Source organism: Chaetodon auriga, chromosome 13 (assembly GCF_051107435.1).
Source record: "Chaetodon auriga isolate fChaAug3 chromosome 13, fChaAug3.hap1, whole genome shotgun sequence".
In the NCBI taxonomy this organism is placed as follows: Eukaryota; Metazoa; Chordata; class Actinopteri; order Chaetodontiformes; family Chaetodontidae; genus Chaetodon; species Chaetodon auriga.
Genome location: NC_135086.1, coordinates 23,819,071 through 23,833,222, shown reverse-complemented (window position 1 = coordinate 23,833,222; position 14,152 = coordinate 23,819,071). Strand labels below are relative to the sequence as shown.

The following is a 14,152-nucleotide window of genomic DNA, read 5'->3' as shown; positions in this document are numbered from 1 at the left end:
ATTGATGATGACAGAAATTGAATGATAGAAAATGAATTGAAAAGTCAAATACTTGTGTTTTATTCAGGGATGAGACAAAGGTGACTTTTGAAGAGTAACTAATCTTATTTCTTTGGACTTCCAGTGTTTTAACATCTCGCCTTGCTGCAGGGATGTACAGGCTTACTCCACAATGTTTCAGTACACTGTGACATCACAGTTTGGTGTGGTCAGAGGTGCAACAGGCTTGAAACTTTCAACCAAAGAAGGTATCCAAACACTGCTTTTCAGCCATGTATTAAGTTGCTGTTTTGCTCTTTGTGTTGCTTACTATTCCAACTACAGAGAATAAGTACATTTAATTTTGGAAATTGCTGAACTGAAAAAGTCTGGTTTTATCTGAGTAAGTGAAGTCAGACTTCAGGTTTAGGATATCTTGAGCCAAATTTCAAGTAACTGTTGCGCTTAACTTCTATTAACATATTACTTTCTTGACTGTTAAAACTTTAAACAAGAGGCCTTATATATTGTTCTTTAAATCTCAATACTTAGCAGACTGAGACCTATGACTGGTTTGAGATGGGACCACTGTTCAGCAGGCATGCTGCTCTGCTGGATGTGAGTTGGGAAAACAGAGGTGGAGGTCAAGAGTACACAGTCTGTTGTAGGTGGGCTGGAGGCCTGATAAGAGCTGCTGGCCTTGAGGCAGTAAAGCGATTACCTGTGGCAGTGTATTTATGAGATGGAGAGAACACACGCATGCTCACACACACATGCAATCTCATACACAGAAGAACCATGTCTACATACTCATGGGTCCGCAGACTTAATTTGAATGAGACACGAATACTCAAGTGAGATCTCAAACATATGGGGATCTCGCACCATTTTTAGTCTAATGTAATAGCCATGTTGCTTACTGTCACTCTGTTGTTAGTATTTTATATCCATGTGAGGCAACTTCCATAGATAGAATTTTCTGCATAGTTGAGAAAAGACAGCAGTAAATGACACTGTCCTGTTGCAGATGACTACCATGTGTGCAACAATAAATTACAGAGTTTTTCTTTTCCCCTGCTTCATAAACATTCTCACACATACAGTACACACACACACACACACACAGACATGCACACACACGCACACACACTCGCATGCACAGGCACACACACATAAACACACAGTGTATTTTTGTCTTGCGGAGACATTCCTGTCCGGCTCTTTGTTGTGTCTTTAATGAGTTTTATAGGCTCTGTCTGTGTCTTAGTTGTGTTTTTGAAATATTCTTGTGCTTATTGCCACTGTAACAGTACAGTGTCTGCTCTAAGTAGATGATCTCACAGCCAGTTTTCCTCTCAGGTTGCTGATTAGGTAGAGAGCCTCCTTTAAAGAACATTCCAGTCTTGACCCCTAAGTTGTATGCTATTTAATTCTAAATGTGAGTGACACTTGGTAGTTAGAAAATGATGATGATTATTAATGGCCTTAATGAAACTATTTCCATACAAACAAAAAGAGGCAACCTGACCTCTGTTATTTAGCTATTTAAATGATAGTATGGTAACAAAAGATTTGAAGAATGCTCAATTCTGTGTGCTTTGCTGCCTTGATGCTAAGCACCTAGTCCAAATCCACTAACACAAACTACAAAGTCCAGTGGTACAGTATTTCTGTCTGAAGTATGACTTTGTAGGTGACACTCATTTGTTAATTATGATGGCTATATCTACTGTCATCGCCTCTCTGGCTGCCTATTGGGTTCTTCTTCTGTTTTCTTTCTTTTTAATTTCAGTTTCACAACTGAAAACACATAACTTCTGCCCATTTGTGGATTTCTTTGCCCCAAGGAACCAGACAAAGGCTTTCATCTGCTTTGATGAGGTAGGCGAAATGTCACAGCATTTTACTAATGACAAAGCTAATGAGAAGCACAAAGACAAATTCAAGAGGTAACCTTCTCAGCAAACTCTCAGCAGGAAAGCAAATAAAATGTCTATTCCTAACTCCGACTTTAAGGATACAGGGACAGATTTGTAAGCATAAAAATGTTTGAACGTCACAATCCTGAGGTGAGCTGTTGTTGCAACACGTTAGTTTATACGGTGCTGCTAGAAAGTTTGTTAAGTAAGTATTTTCTGTATTTCTGGATAAATGTGATCTAAAATGTGATCAGATCATTATTCAAGTCATCGATAAACTAAACATAGAGGAGAAGGTTCCACAAAATGTAGATGCAAAAATGTACAGTATATGTACTTACTGATTTTCTCATTTACCCAACATATATGCCTTTGTTGGAAAAAGTATGTGAACTTCTAGGATCATCAGCTCATTAAAGAGGTAATTGGAGTCAGGTGTTTCAATCAATGGGATGACAACCAGGTGTGAGTTTTGTTATCGCTGCCCTGTTCAAAGAATAGCCGGGTGTTTATTATCAAAATTTGGTCTTCATCACCCAGGGTGTGGAAGTGTGCCATGACTTGATCAAAGGAGATTCCTGTCGAGCTAGTTATTGATGGTCACCAGGCTGGGAAAGGTTACAAACCATTTCTAAAGAGTTGGGCCTTCACCAGTCAACTGTCAGGAGTCCAAGAACAACACGTGGAATTCTCCGGGAGGTCACAAAGAACCCCTCATGTTAATGTTCATGAGTCCACCATCAGACACTAAACAAGAATGCTGTGCATGGTGGGGCAGCAAGCAGAAAACCACTATTCTCCAAGAGGAGCATTGGTGCCCATCTTAAGTTTGCTAAAAGGATACATGGATTAACCAGAAGGCTATTGAAAGAATGTTGTGTGGACGGATGAGTCCAAAATAGAATTTTTGGTTTCAATTTTTTGGCTTAAATTTTTTGGTTTAAATGTTGTGTTTGATGAAAATACTGCATTCCAGCATAAGAACCTCATCCTGACTGTGAAGTACAGTGGTGGCAGTGTCATGGTTTGGTGCTGTTAGCTGCCTCAGGACCAGGGCGGCTTGCAATCATAGACAGAACAATGAATTCTCGATCATACCACCAAATTCTACAGAACATTGTTAACAAAAGGTCGGTCATGAAGCAAATCAATGACCCTGAACACACAAGTCAGTCTATCAAAAAATGGTTAAGTGGCAGTCTGTTGGATACTGGTAGTAACAGTATTGTATTTATGATTCCTGAATAATGGAAATTAATATTATCTTAACAAACGATCCGTTTTATTTCACATGCTTAACATAGAATAACATAACGTGTGCTCACACTTACAGGTACATATTCCCTCTGCTCTGTGGAAACAAACTGATAGCTGCTGAATTCACTTTACTAACTCTGCAGCTGAAGCACTACACAATGATCAGCTACAGCAACCTCAAAGGGTCAAAACTCAAACTCAAAATTCCCAATATTTACCACTTCCATATGGAATATAGGAATGCTGCTGCAGAAATAAAACTCAGAAAGATGTGATGTGAATTGTTGTTGGGAATATGACTCTTAATATACAGTGTCTAGAAGTATATGATTCAACTACATCATAATAAAACTCAACTCATGTCTTGCCAGTTAAATGCTTTTAATGCGAAGCTGCAGCAGATGAAAATCTTCGGTTTGCGTTAGCAGTAACTTATTACAGCATTTCTTTCCAGCAATGTTGAGAGCAACACCCAGTTCGTAATGCTGCAAATATTTAAATATTGCAAGACTTTAATCATTTGGCCATCGGCTCAATGACCAATGTGTTACCTCATCTGGTGATGGGTAGTGACTTTACAGACATTTATGTAAAGATCGTAACTTTAAAGCAGAAAAAAATGTAACGTTTTGTCCAGACCTTAATCTAACAGAAATGTTCTAAAAAGACCTGAAGAGAGCAGTTCAGGGAAGCCCACCGAAATCACTGAGTGTACTGCTACTTGTAGACAACTGCTACTTGTATGGAGGAATGGGCCAAAATTCCTCTGAGATGATGTGTGTCTCATCAACTGATAGAGAAAACATTTGGTTGAAGTTATTGCTGCATGAAGGAGGTCACACCACGTATTGGAAGCAAAGGTTCACATACATTTTCCAACAAAGATAATTAATGTTAATCATTTTTGTTCAGTAAGAAATGTGAAGAAGTATAAGGATGTTTGTGTTATTTCTTTAACTGGGTTCATTTTCAGGACCTTGATGAAGATCTGATCACATAAATTTAATTTTGTTTTGTGCTCGCTTGATAGTCTTGAACAGCCATAGTGTTTTATCAGTTGGTTGTGAGGGTAAACATTTGTATATGCGTGTGTGTGTGTGTGTGTGTGTGTGTGTGTGTGCACTTAACACATAATTATATTGAAGAAACTTAGAATTTGAATTTTTAGGCCCAAAGGCCTTGTCTTACAAAATAGCTAAGGGCTTTAATCCCAATTTATTTTGAAAATCTGAAACATTCATTTCAATTCTCCTTCAAAACATGGGAAGAATAAAGGGACGTGACAGCACTTTGTATTGTCTCTGACTGACCGTGGGCTTGTGCAGCCGAGCTGTGGGAGTAGCCGAGGGCCAGCAGAGCTGTCTCCACCAGCTGAGAGAAGAGAATATCCTTCCTGACCAAGACAAACTCTGCATGCTCCTCTCTCCCCTCACATCCGTCTGTCTGAATGCCTCCATCTGACTGCTCCACCACACAGAAGACTGGAATCATCAGACCTGTTAAGGAAGAGGAGAAAGAAAAGGAGAAAACAACAAGAAGATTCTTTTAATGTCTGGCTTTTATTCTGTGATCACAACACAGTTTATTCCTCATAGACAGCTAACATGTGCATTGCATTTACTGTGGGTCAAGCTTGTAATCACTTCATCCTTTTGTTTTACACTGTTGAATACGGCAACACCTGAAATTCACAATAAGCTACAATCAAGCAATGATGTAAAACAAATTATATGCATTCCTAAATCGACTGTAACAGTGCTGTTCACTGTCCACTGGACATTTCCAAGCATTTAATCTAACAGTCTATTAGATAGACAGTCATAAGGATGGCTCCCCGAACAGATATGCAAAGACTACACAAAAGACCTGCACTGCCAACAACTGCCACTTTCATTAGAGTATAACAGATAGAAATAATAAGTAACACACCCTAAATGGGAGATTTAAAGCACAAGTGATGTAAAATATGAATATGAAATATGAAGAGTTAGTAAGAGAGAGAGAGACCTAAAGGATCAGAGGAAAACTTGGATTTACATGACACTGTGAGTCTCCCTCAAAGATGCAAATTCAGTCCAGGTGAAAACCAAACCAGATTCTCCAGAAATGTTTAACAGTGTGGACGAAGCAAGCTGTGGAAAACCAGGACAAAAACCGAGACCACATCACAGCAACATGTGGAAGTTCACAATTTTTAACAATTATATTAAACAACAAATTAATATAAATCCAGAGAAAATTTGAACTAGTGGGTATAGACATCGCTCTGCACCAGCAGCACCTGCAACTTGCCAATCTCAGCTATTCCTCCAACCTAATTGACAAATTGGTATTGCCTCCAACACGACTCCAGTGAGCATTTTCTCATCTAATCAGGATGACAGTGTTTTTCAGTGCCTTCCCGAAACAGTTACAGAAATGATTCATATACTCATTTCCTGATCTGCCAGCACTATGGTTAAGGTTTGGTTAGGTTAAGGCAAATAACACATGGAAAGAAACAGCTGACAGGTGGTAGGAGACAGGATGTGAAGAGTGTCAAACTCACATGCCTTGCTCTCCCTACAAGGTTTTTGGGACACTATGATAACATCAAACTACTGTTCTTGAAACACACCAAAGTCTCTGTTTGAAGGCTGTGTTGCTTGTCAGGGAAAATGTAATCCAAAGTCAGTTTAAGTGGTTGAACAACTGACCAATGTTCTCCTTTTTCTTTTACCCACCACATTATTATTTATCCATGGAATTACCTCTTGCTATCATAGAGTGTGACAGTGTACGGAAATGTACGGACTTCAGCTTTCAAATCCTTCTCACTGTGTCACCAGTTAATTCACAGGTGAAACTAACCTTAACCAATAGCATGTTGTGCTATCTTTTTCTTTGTTGTTGCAGTACTTGCATAGTAATACACTCTGAGCAGCTAATCCTGTACTTAGTGCAGGAAATGCTGTTTATCTGCTTTATATCTGTCTTGCTTATTACAATATATCAAGACTTGCATTGTTTCTTCTTTACTTATTAGCTTCCTCATAGTCTGTATATTACTAATAGGGCACTTGAACATTTAAATCAAGACAAGCACTTGTTCCTCCTCAGTGTTTTCAGCATCTGGTCACATTACATCAACATATTCTCCCAGCACCCATGTCCTTTTGGCTCCCTGCACTAATATCAATCCTTCTCCTCCAATATCAGCTTTTTCCTAAAAGCCTTTTGGTTTTGGGCCACCTGTCAACTGGCAATTAATTAAAGCTCTCTGAAGAAATGATGGAGCGAGAGCATTAGGCAGCCTCCCAGCACTAATAATACAGGGCATGGCAATGTGTTTTACCGCACTGATACCACACAATACCAAACACACACACACACACACACACACACACACACACACACACACACACACACACACACACGTACACATCTGCCTCCTTTTCCCAGCATGCACGCACGCACACCTCCATACAAACACATGAGGTGCATGCAGCATTAGTGCTCCCCCAACCACCCCCCACCTCAACCCAGATCCATCCCACCCGTTGTTTTAATCAGTCAATTCCTATATTTCTATTTCCTCCTCATTAATCACTCTGCTCCCAGTCCTCCAGGCTCTCATGGAGTGAATTACACACTGGAGCACTGTGCCAATTCAAGTAAGTGAATTTCCCCCAACAGGGAAATATAACTGTCAACACAGGGCAGCTCCCTCCGACCAGCACTCCTCTCTCTCTCTCTCTCTCTCTCTCTATTTCTATCTCACTCTATCCTCTGTCTCCACCTTAGTCTGTCTTCTCTTATATCCAGTGTCCTGTGATTTGCCCACTGACTGTATGATCTGGTTTGGATGATGTGATGTTGCCTCAAACCTCTAATCCCTCTAATATGTATGGGGATGAGTGAACGGGGACATTAAAATAAGATATGTGCACTGTGTGTGTGTGTGTGTGTGTGTGTGTGTGGAGTGTAAGTGGTTGTGTGTTTTGGCAGCATTTCTTGGGTGTGAGTGTCACAACGTAGAAGTTAGTGAATGTGGACATATGGTGTGTGTGAGCACGTAAATCTGTGTGTTTGTGTTTGCATGCTGTTGCGTGTGTGTGTGGCCCCCTCCTCGTGGCAGCAGTGTGGTTTGGAGGAGACACGTTGAGTTTCCTGTCTTCAAAGACAACCCGTCATTATTACAGGCCAACCATCCATTCAGCACAGGAAACCCCTTCCTCCTTCCTCCTTCGTCCTTCCTCCCTCTGTCCCTCCCTCGATCTCTCATGACTTTTCCGACATACAAAATGCTTTCTTCTTCTTCTTCTTCTTCTTCTTCTTCTTCTTCTTCTTCTTCTTCTTCACATTTAAATATTCATTCATTCTCCTGTCTCCTCTTACTGTGGTAAAATCTGAGCTTCTTGTTGATTTCTTAACTTCTTCAACTCTTCAAAACCACAGATGGGTGCATCTTTACAAGCTCATATTGTGACACCAGGCAGTGTTCAAAAATATTTCTAAACCTGGCAAAGACCCCAGAGTTTTGCAGAAATTCAAGCATGAATTAAAGGGGAAATTTGTATAAAATGATTCACAATATTGACAGTATTTCTGTTTGATATGATGGTACAGCCTTACAATTACAGTGCTTCTTTCAATGGATTTTTTTTCAGTCAATGTAAACAATGAAAATTATTTTCATTAAACAATATAGATTTTTTTTTTTTTTTTTTTTTTTTTTGACGTTTAAGGAAAGCTAAAGGAAAATCAAAAGTTTAAGAGATTACCTGAGACATTTCTGCAAAACTATGGCAACACAAGCACCCAGACAGAAGAATAAGTGCATACACGCATGCACTTGCACACATAAACAAGGAACAACTTTCACAATAAGTGCAGGGATCGATAACCCAGAGTGAGTTGTATAAATCTTGTTTATATGGAGCAATCTCCTTTATTTGGTAAGCCTGTATTATACAGTTCCCTCCAGACTTATAGATTAACAGTGCAGAAACAGCTTGGGTTCTCCCAGCAGTGCTGCCACATTACAACACAGCGCACTGAGCCAAACTCAACTCAACCCCAGGATGTGGCTCAATGCAGAGCCAAGAGCTGTCTTTGGGTTTAGTACATAAGAGCTCAGAAACCTCTGACACCTGGGTGAAATGGTAAGAGCTGTTTTGACATGCTGTCATCCAGCTGTCTCTATTTGAGCAAAGTTTCAGTATTCCAAGAATCCACTGATGAGTGCAATTTGGAAACCTTGTTCATTTCTTTGGTTTTTTATTTTTTTCTTGTCATCAACCACATTTTAAGAGCAGGTATCAATTAACTTTTTAAAGGGAAAGATTTCATCCAATTTTAAGCCTTATTTCAACCAAGTTTACAGAAAATCTGCAAAAGAAAATGTGAATTAATGCGCGTCTTTCTATCCACTACTGTTATGTGAATGCTATAAGTAAGTTGATAAACAGTTGGTGGGGATAAGTGTCCAGACAGGTGCCATTAAACCACTGCAGAAGAAGAGGATGAAACAAGACGATGTAACTAGAAGAACCCCAGTCAAACCTCAAACAAGAACAATGTGGAAATGTGACATTTGTTTGTTTCATTGCAGTTTGCGTATATCAATACACTATTTTTTCCACCTCAGCCAAGCATGCAAATTGAAAATGCGAATGAAAACAGGCAGATGGAACCCACTTATAATATGTTTGCTGTTGCACAATGACTCTTAACTACAATAAATAAACAACAAGACATTTTCTCTCTTTTGATAGTCCACATATTTGCATGTCTGGAACAACATTTTGCTTACCTCCTTGGGGTCTTGGTGGGGCTCCATTGTGGCGCATGCGTGGCCCAGTGGGGCTCCCATTGAGCTCCAATCGACCCTTCTTTCCTGGCGGTGGGAGGCCACTGAGATCCGGGCTGCCTCCTCTCCGCTCAGGGCTGTCCTGGGTGATGGGACTCTCCCCTCCTCTCTCCATCCTCCTCCAGACCCCCAGAGGAGCTCCAGCCAGAGAGAATGAGTCTGCAAAAATATATAGGAATGAAGTGGTGACAGGAATTCAAGCTGTCACTAAGTGTGGGAAAATAGTTTTTTTGTGGATGGTGATATTCTGTAATTTTATTCAACTCAAATCTGACTGTATATAACTGTATAGTAATGAGTCATAATATGTCTCGTTTGTGCCATAGAACATATAGTGGCCACAGAGCTCCATTGCTATTCAAAAACTATTAGAAACACGTCAGTGAGCCAAACTGTTGCACTGTTTTTTTTGTTTTTTTTTTTAAATGAAAGTATATATATTAAAAAGCTATAACTATAACTACACATTTTTAAAGTTTAAGAAGAATTGAGGATAGCACCAGTCTAATCCTTTTAGGGGGCAAAAATGGCAAGTGCGTTAGAAATAAGCAGCAGGACAAAAAAATGATAGAGACTCTACTTTATGAGTGTTTGTTGAGACTGTAAACTAGGCAGTGACAGTGTAGGATCACTTCTGTGTTTTTGTTTAATATGTATGAGTACATACACATCATAACATGCATGGACACAACCCCCAACATGTACACACACATCCGTAAGAGTGTGAGCCTCGTGGGTTGGTGTCCCCAGATAAGGGAGCGTCAGCCAAATGTCTAATATAGGGTAATGCCATTGGAAACACTGCCAGGCCAGACAGGGGACACACGCCAATGTATCACAGAGCAGCCAGCTCACTCAGGCCAAATGGACTGCTTTTATTTATATAGGAGCCCCTGGACAATATCTGCCAGCATGTGTGACCCTCAATGAAGAGAGAGAGATTAGAAACTGTCAGTGGAAAAATGGTGAAGAGAGAGGAGAGAGCGAGCATGGGAGGTTTTTATATTGGAGTATGGAAATCAAGTTAGTGACCAGATTTGAGAGTGGAAAAACACAGCCGGTCTGTGCACTGAGTGACATTGGCCAGCAATTCACCAGAACAAATGAGGGAGAATCCATGGTTGTTGTTTGAGTGTGGCATATTCCACAGTGCTCGATTAGAAACTGCACCCCCCTCACTTTTTAATATTTGTGCAGCTTTTACTGCTCCAGCTGTCGTAACTCCGAACAAAAGACAATGTTTTGTGTGGTGGTGTCTCTCTGTCTTCCTCCTCCTCCTCCTCTTCTCCTCTTCTGTCTTTCCCTCTCGCCTTTTCTCTACCTTCTATACCGACTCTCGTTCTTACACAACAACAAAGCTGAAAAACACCATCCACCACAAGATGAAAAAAAAAAACAACTCTCAATCTGAGAAGTATTAAAAGCTTGGGCAAAATTTCAAAATGAATAATAAATTAAAAACATTAGCTTTGGCATGATTAAAAAGTGTGGGAGACAAAGACGCCAAAAATGTAAGTGGCAGAGTTTAATAAAAGTGGCTTAAAAAAAGAAAACAAGTTCAAAGAGTTACACTGAGTGGAAAGCAATGGGTTTAAATGTGAGTAGAGTGGTAGCTATAATTCACAATGTGAGGCTTGCTGAGAAAAAGGGAGGCTTTGCAAATAAATCTAACCGCTAACAATGTTGTAGCTACAATAAAGAACAACTGAATATAACAGAGCATTGAAAGAAACTCACTGGCTTCTGTCAGCTGCAATTTACAGCCAACGCTGCTCTTCATTGTGATGATAGAGTGTGACTTTACCTGCCTTGTAAAAGTGTCACTGCAAGAGGAAGGACAGACGAGCGAGGCCAAAACTAAAACTATTTATTTCTGCATCGTTCACCTCTTCCTTAAAAATAATCCCCGCAGGAATCTGTCTTTATCACAGACGGGTCCTAACCTGCTGAAGCTCCGGCGATCCCTATCAGGACCTGGCCTTGCCGACATCTCACCATCTAACCTGGGCCACACATGCAAGCATACATACGCACACTATAACAGATGTTTGCAGTTTCCCACCATCATCTAATCTCTGAACACATCCTGTGTCAATTGCATTTCATTTGGTATTTGACCCAAGAGATAAAGAATTTTATCACGCTGTGCATTCTTTTTTCCACCCAGGCTCACTTGGTGCCATCCAAGAGATAAGATGTCCCACCTAAACAACAAGTATTACCATGTCAAGTGATTACAAGGTCATGCACAGTCAGAGGGAGCATATTCTTAAGTGTATGTAAGTGTTGATTAATGTATCTGTTAACAAATAGAACTCCTTGGTGGACACTGATATGTGGAGGCTGATGTATTTTTTTTGCCTTTATCTGATGGTGCAGCTGAAGAGAGACAGTAAGTGAGGACAGAGAGTGGAGAGGACATGCAGCAAAGGGCTCCTTTGCTGCACACTCTAACAGGTGGGGGACACACTCTAACAGGGGGCTATCAGGGTGTTCCAATATTCTTCATATAGTCTTCATAGGAGGTAACTGTAGACAAATTCTGTACATGAATAAACACCAAAATATGTCCTTATATCTGCTTACAAACACATTACGGTTTGTTATAGCTGTTTTGGGTTAGCAGGTGTTTTATATTTATCTTTATATTTATCTAAATCTATATTTTATTTGTCTTCCTTTACAATGTAGTTACCTGAATAGCTACAAAGGTTCGAAAAGGTTCTCTTGACCACACGCAGATGACAGCAGTCCTGTCTCTGTGTCAGAGTTGCATTCATATGTAGGTTTTTAGCATTTACAACTGGCATCTCATTTCAGCAGTAAAGGATTGTGTAACATAGAGTTCTGAATACACATGTAAATGTGTAAGTATGCAGTTGTATGCTATAGATCAGAGAGCCAAGATACAAACTTGTATTTACTCTGGAGAAACTGGAGAAATGAATTGATGATTCTTGAAAATTTGGATGCACTCTTTCTAATAACCCTGCAATTTTTTAGATCATGAAATAGTACTGAATGACATGTAAATTATAACTTGTGTGTGGACGTGCGTGTCTGATGTCACAACAGCTCGGGAACATCCACAGTCTGATAAATGCTAATCTATTTTATGCAATTATTATGGGTGTGTTGAGCAATGACCTTTTGTTCTGAAGACCGTCTTTAAACAAATATGGGCACGACAAGATAACTCTTTGATGGTATACAGTACATCACATGTTCATGGCTCTGACTGCCACTAAAATCATGGATTTAGCAACACTGATATCAGTCTTCAAACACACTGATTGTTATCTATATCCTAAACCCATCTGCACTGCATTGTTTGATAAGGTGTGAGATATTAACTATCACACGCCTTATCAAACAGTTAATAAAGAAGCGATAAGAGGAGCTGTTACATATCTGCTATGGAAACAGGTACCAAATGTAATGTCTGTTTGATAAGGAGAGGGTCATGACATATTTCCCAATTTATTGCCTATCTGGACAACTGTCATACCTCTCAGAGAAACTGTTCAATTAATAATTAAGAATTTTCTCTTCAAACCTGTTAATTATTGAAGAAATGTTTGCTCTGAGACTGTCAGATATAAAGAGAGAACCCACTCTGCTCTGCTTGTCCCGCATTGTGTTTGATACTGGGACAACCTCATGTTTTGATGATAAGCCACTATCAAATTCCACATTATTACACGTTCTAGACATAACAAATACATACTCAGAGCCAAAGACAAGATTGCAGAGCAAAAATGTAGACACACCCAAAGAAATAGAAGAGTAGGACACAACAACAAACACACCTATAAACAATATGTCCAGCTCAAAGACGTAAACACACACAAACAAAGGCTAACGTGTAATTCAAAGCCAGCCTAAACTCTACAAATCAGACAGCTGACAAACACTGATTGGTAGTCCCATCTATTTGAAAGACATATGGTATAATGACTGGTGTAAATAAGTGTAAAGTGGGAGCGGCAGCAGAGGAACTTAGAACAATCCACGAAAGCTGATGTCATTCTATCTGACTTTTTTGAGTTTTATTTTATGTCCATCACTCTCCCTTGTGCCTTTATTTTTGCTTCATCTGGAGTAGGTTTGGAAGAAACACTTGCAGTGGTGTTAAAGTCAGGCCTCTGACCAGCAAGACATGTATGAAATGTAAAAATGTAGGTGTAACAACAGGTCGAGTAAAAACATCGGTTAACGTATTTAAAATGCAATGAAAAGAAATCTGTTTATATGTTGCCTCCTGCCTTCCAACTCAACTCGACAACAACCTCACACACCCACACACACACTTCTTCACTGTAACTCCATTGTGATAAGTTCTAAGTGTACAGGAAACAGAGAGCAGTAAACACTGCAGCTCCGAAACTCACTCACACACTTACGCTCTGAGATTTCAAAGAAGAGAGAAATATAACAGGGGTAATTGTGGGTGAAAAGTTAACGCAGGCAGCCAAACAGCAGAATAAAATGTTCAATCTGTACATGCATGAAACCAATGGATCTCAAAGTGTTAGTAAGGAATACAACTGACCTCTAACACTGCAGAGCTGAAGACAGTAAGCCAAACCTACACTGCTGTCTTTCCAGCTCTAACCGCCTCTCCAGTATCTCTTTTACCGTTATGATACGTGTCTGCTAATGAAGGGTTTTGCCTTTAACATGCAAAGCAGACAGACAGAGTGACATATGAGAGCATTATTAGCACTGATAGCCGGGGAGAAAGGGAGAGGCGTCACCTATAGGAAAAAATTCAGATACAGCTGTTCTTCCCGTTTGAGATCCACTTTTATAGCAGGGTTATCAAGCTATTGGTTAATGCTTGGCTCTGCAGCACAGATAAAAGAAGGCAGGAGGAGGAGGGCGAGTGATATTAAAAGCCCTGCTGCCAACCAAGCACACACAGTGAATGCACACATACATGTATGCACAGGGAGGGCCAGGCATAATGAAGCTGGGATGTTTTGAAATGCCTGCTGTTAAATTTTCAACAGAATACATGTGCAAGAAAATGTGCAGGAAAACACTCAAGAGGAAGCACCAAAATTATGATTCTCTGAATTTGTTTTTTAAAGTCTGAAAAGAAAATGGGAACAACATGAAACTTTTTATGTGGCTGTTTATGAGA

General features: G+C 39.9%; 1 protein-coding gene across 2 annotated transcripts in view; it reads right to left on the bottom strand.

Annotated features, from left to right (window-relative positions):
* Positions 1 to 14,152, bottom strand: part of satb2 (SATB homeobox 2) — a 48,348-nt gene that overhangs the window by 30,050 nt on the left and 4,146 nt on the right. For both annotated transcript variants that reach the window (XM_076746098.1, XM_076746099.1), the window contains exons 2-3: positions 8,950 to 9,165; positions 4,466 to 4,651 (exon numbers count right to left, since the gene is read on the bottom strand). In XM_076746098.1, the coding sequence (XP_076602213.1) occupies positions 4,466 to 4,651; positions 8,950 to 9,121 (358 nt within the window). In that variant the 5' untranslated portion in view covers positions 9,122 to 9,165. The remainder of the gene's footprint in view (positions 1 to 4,465; positions 4,652 to 8,949; positions 9,166 to 14,152) is intronic.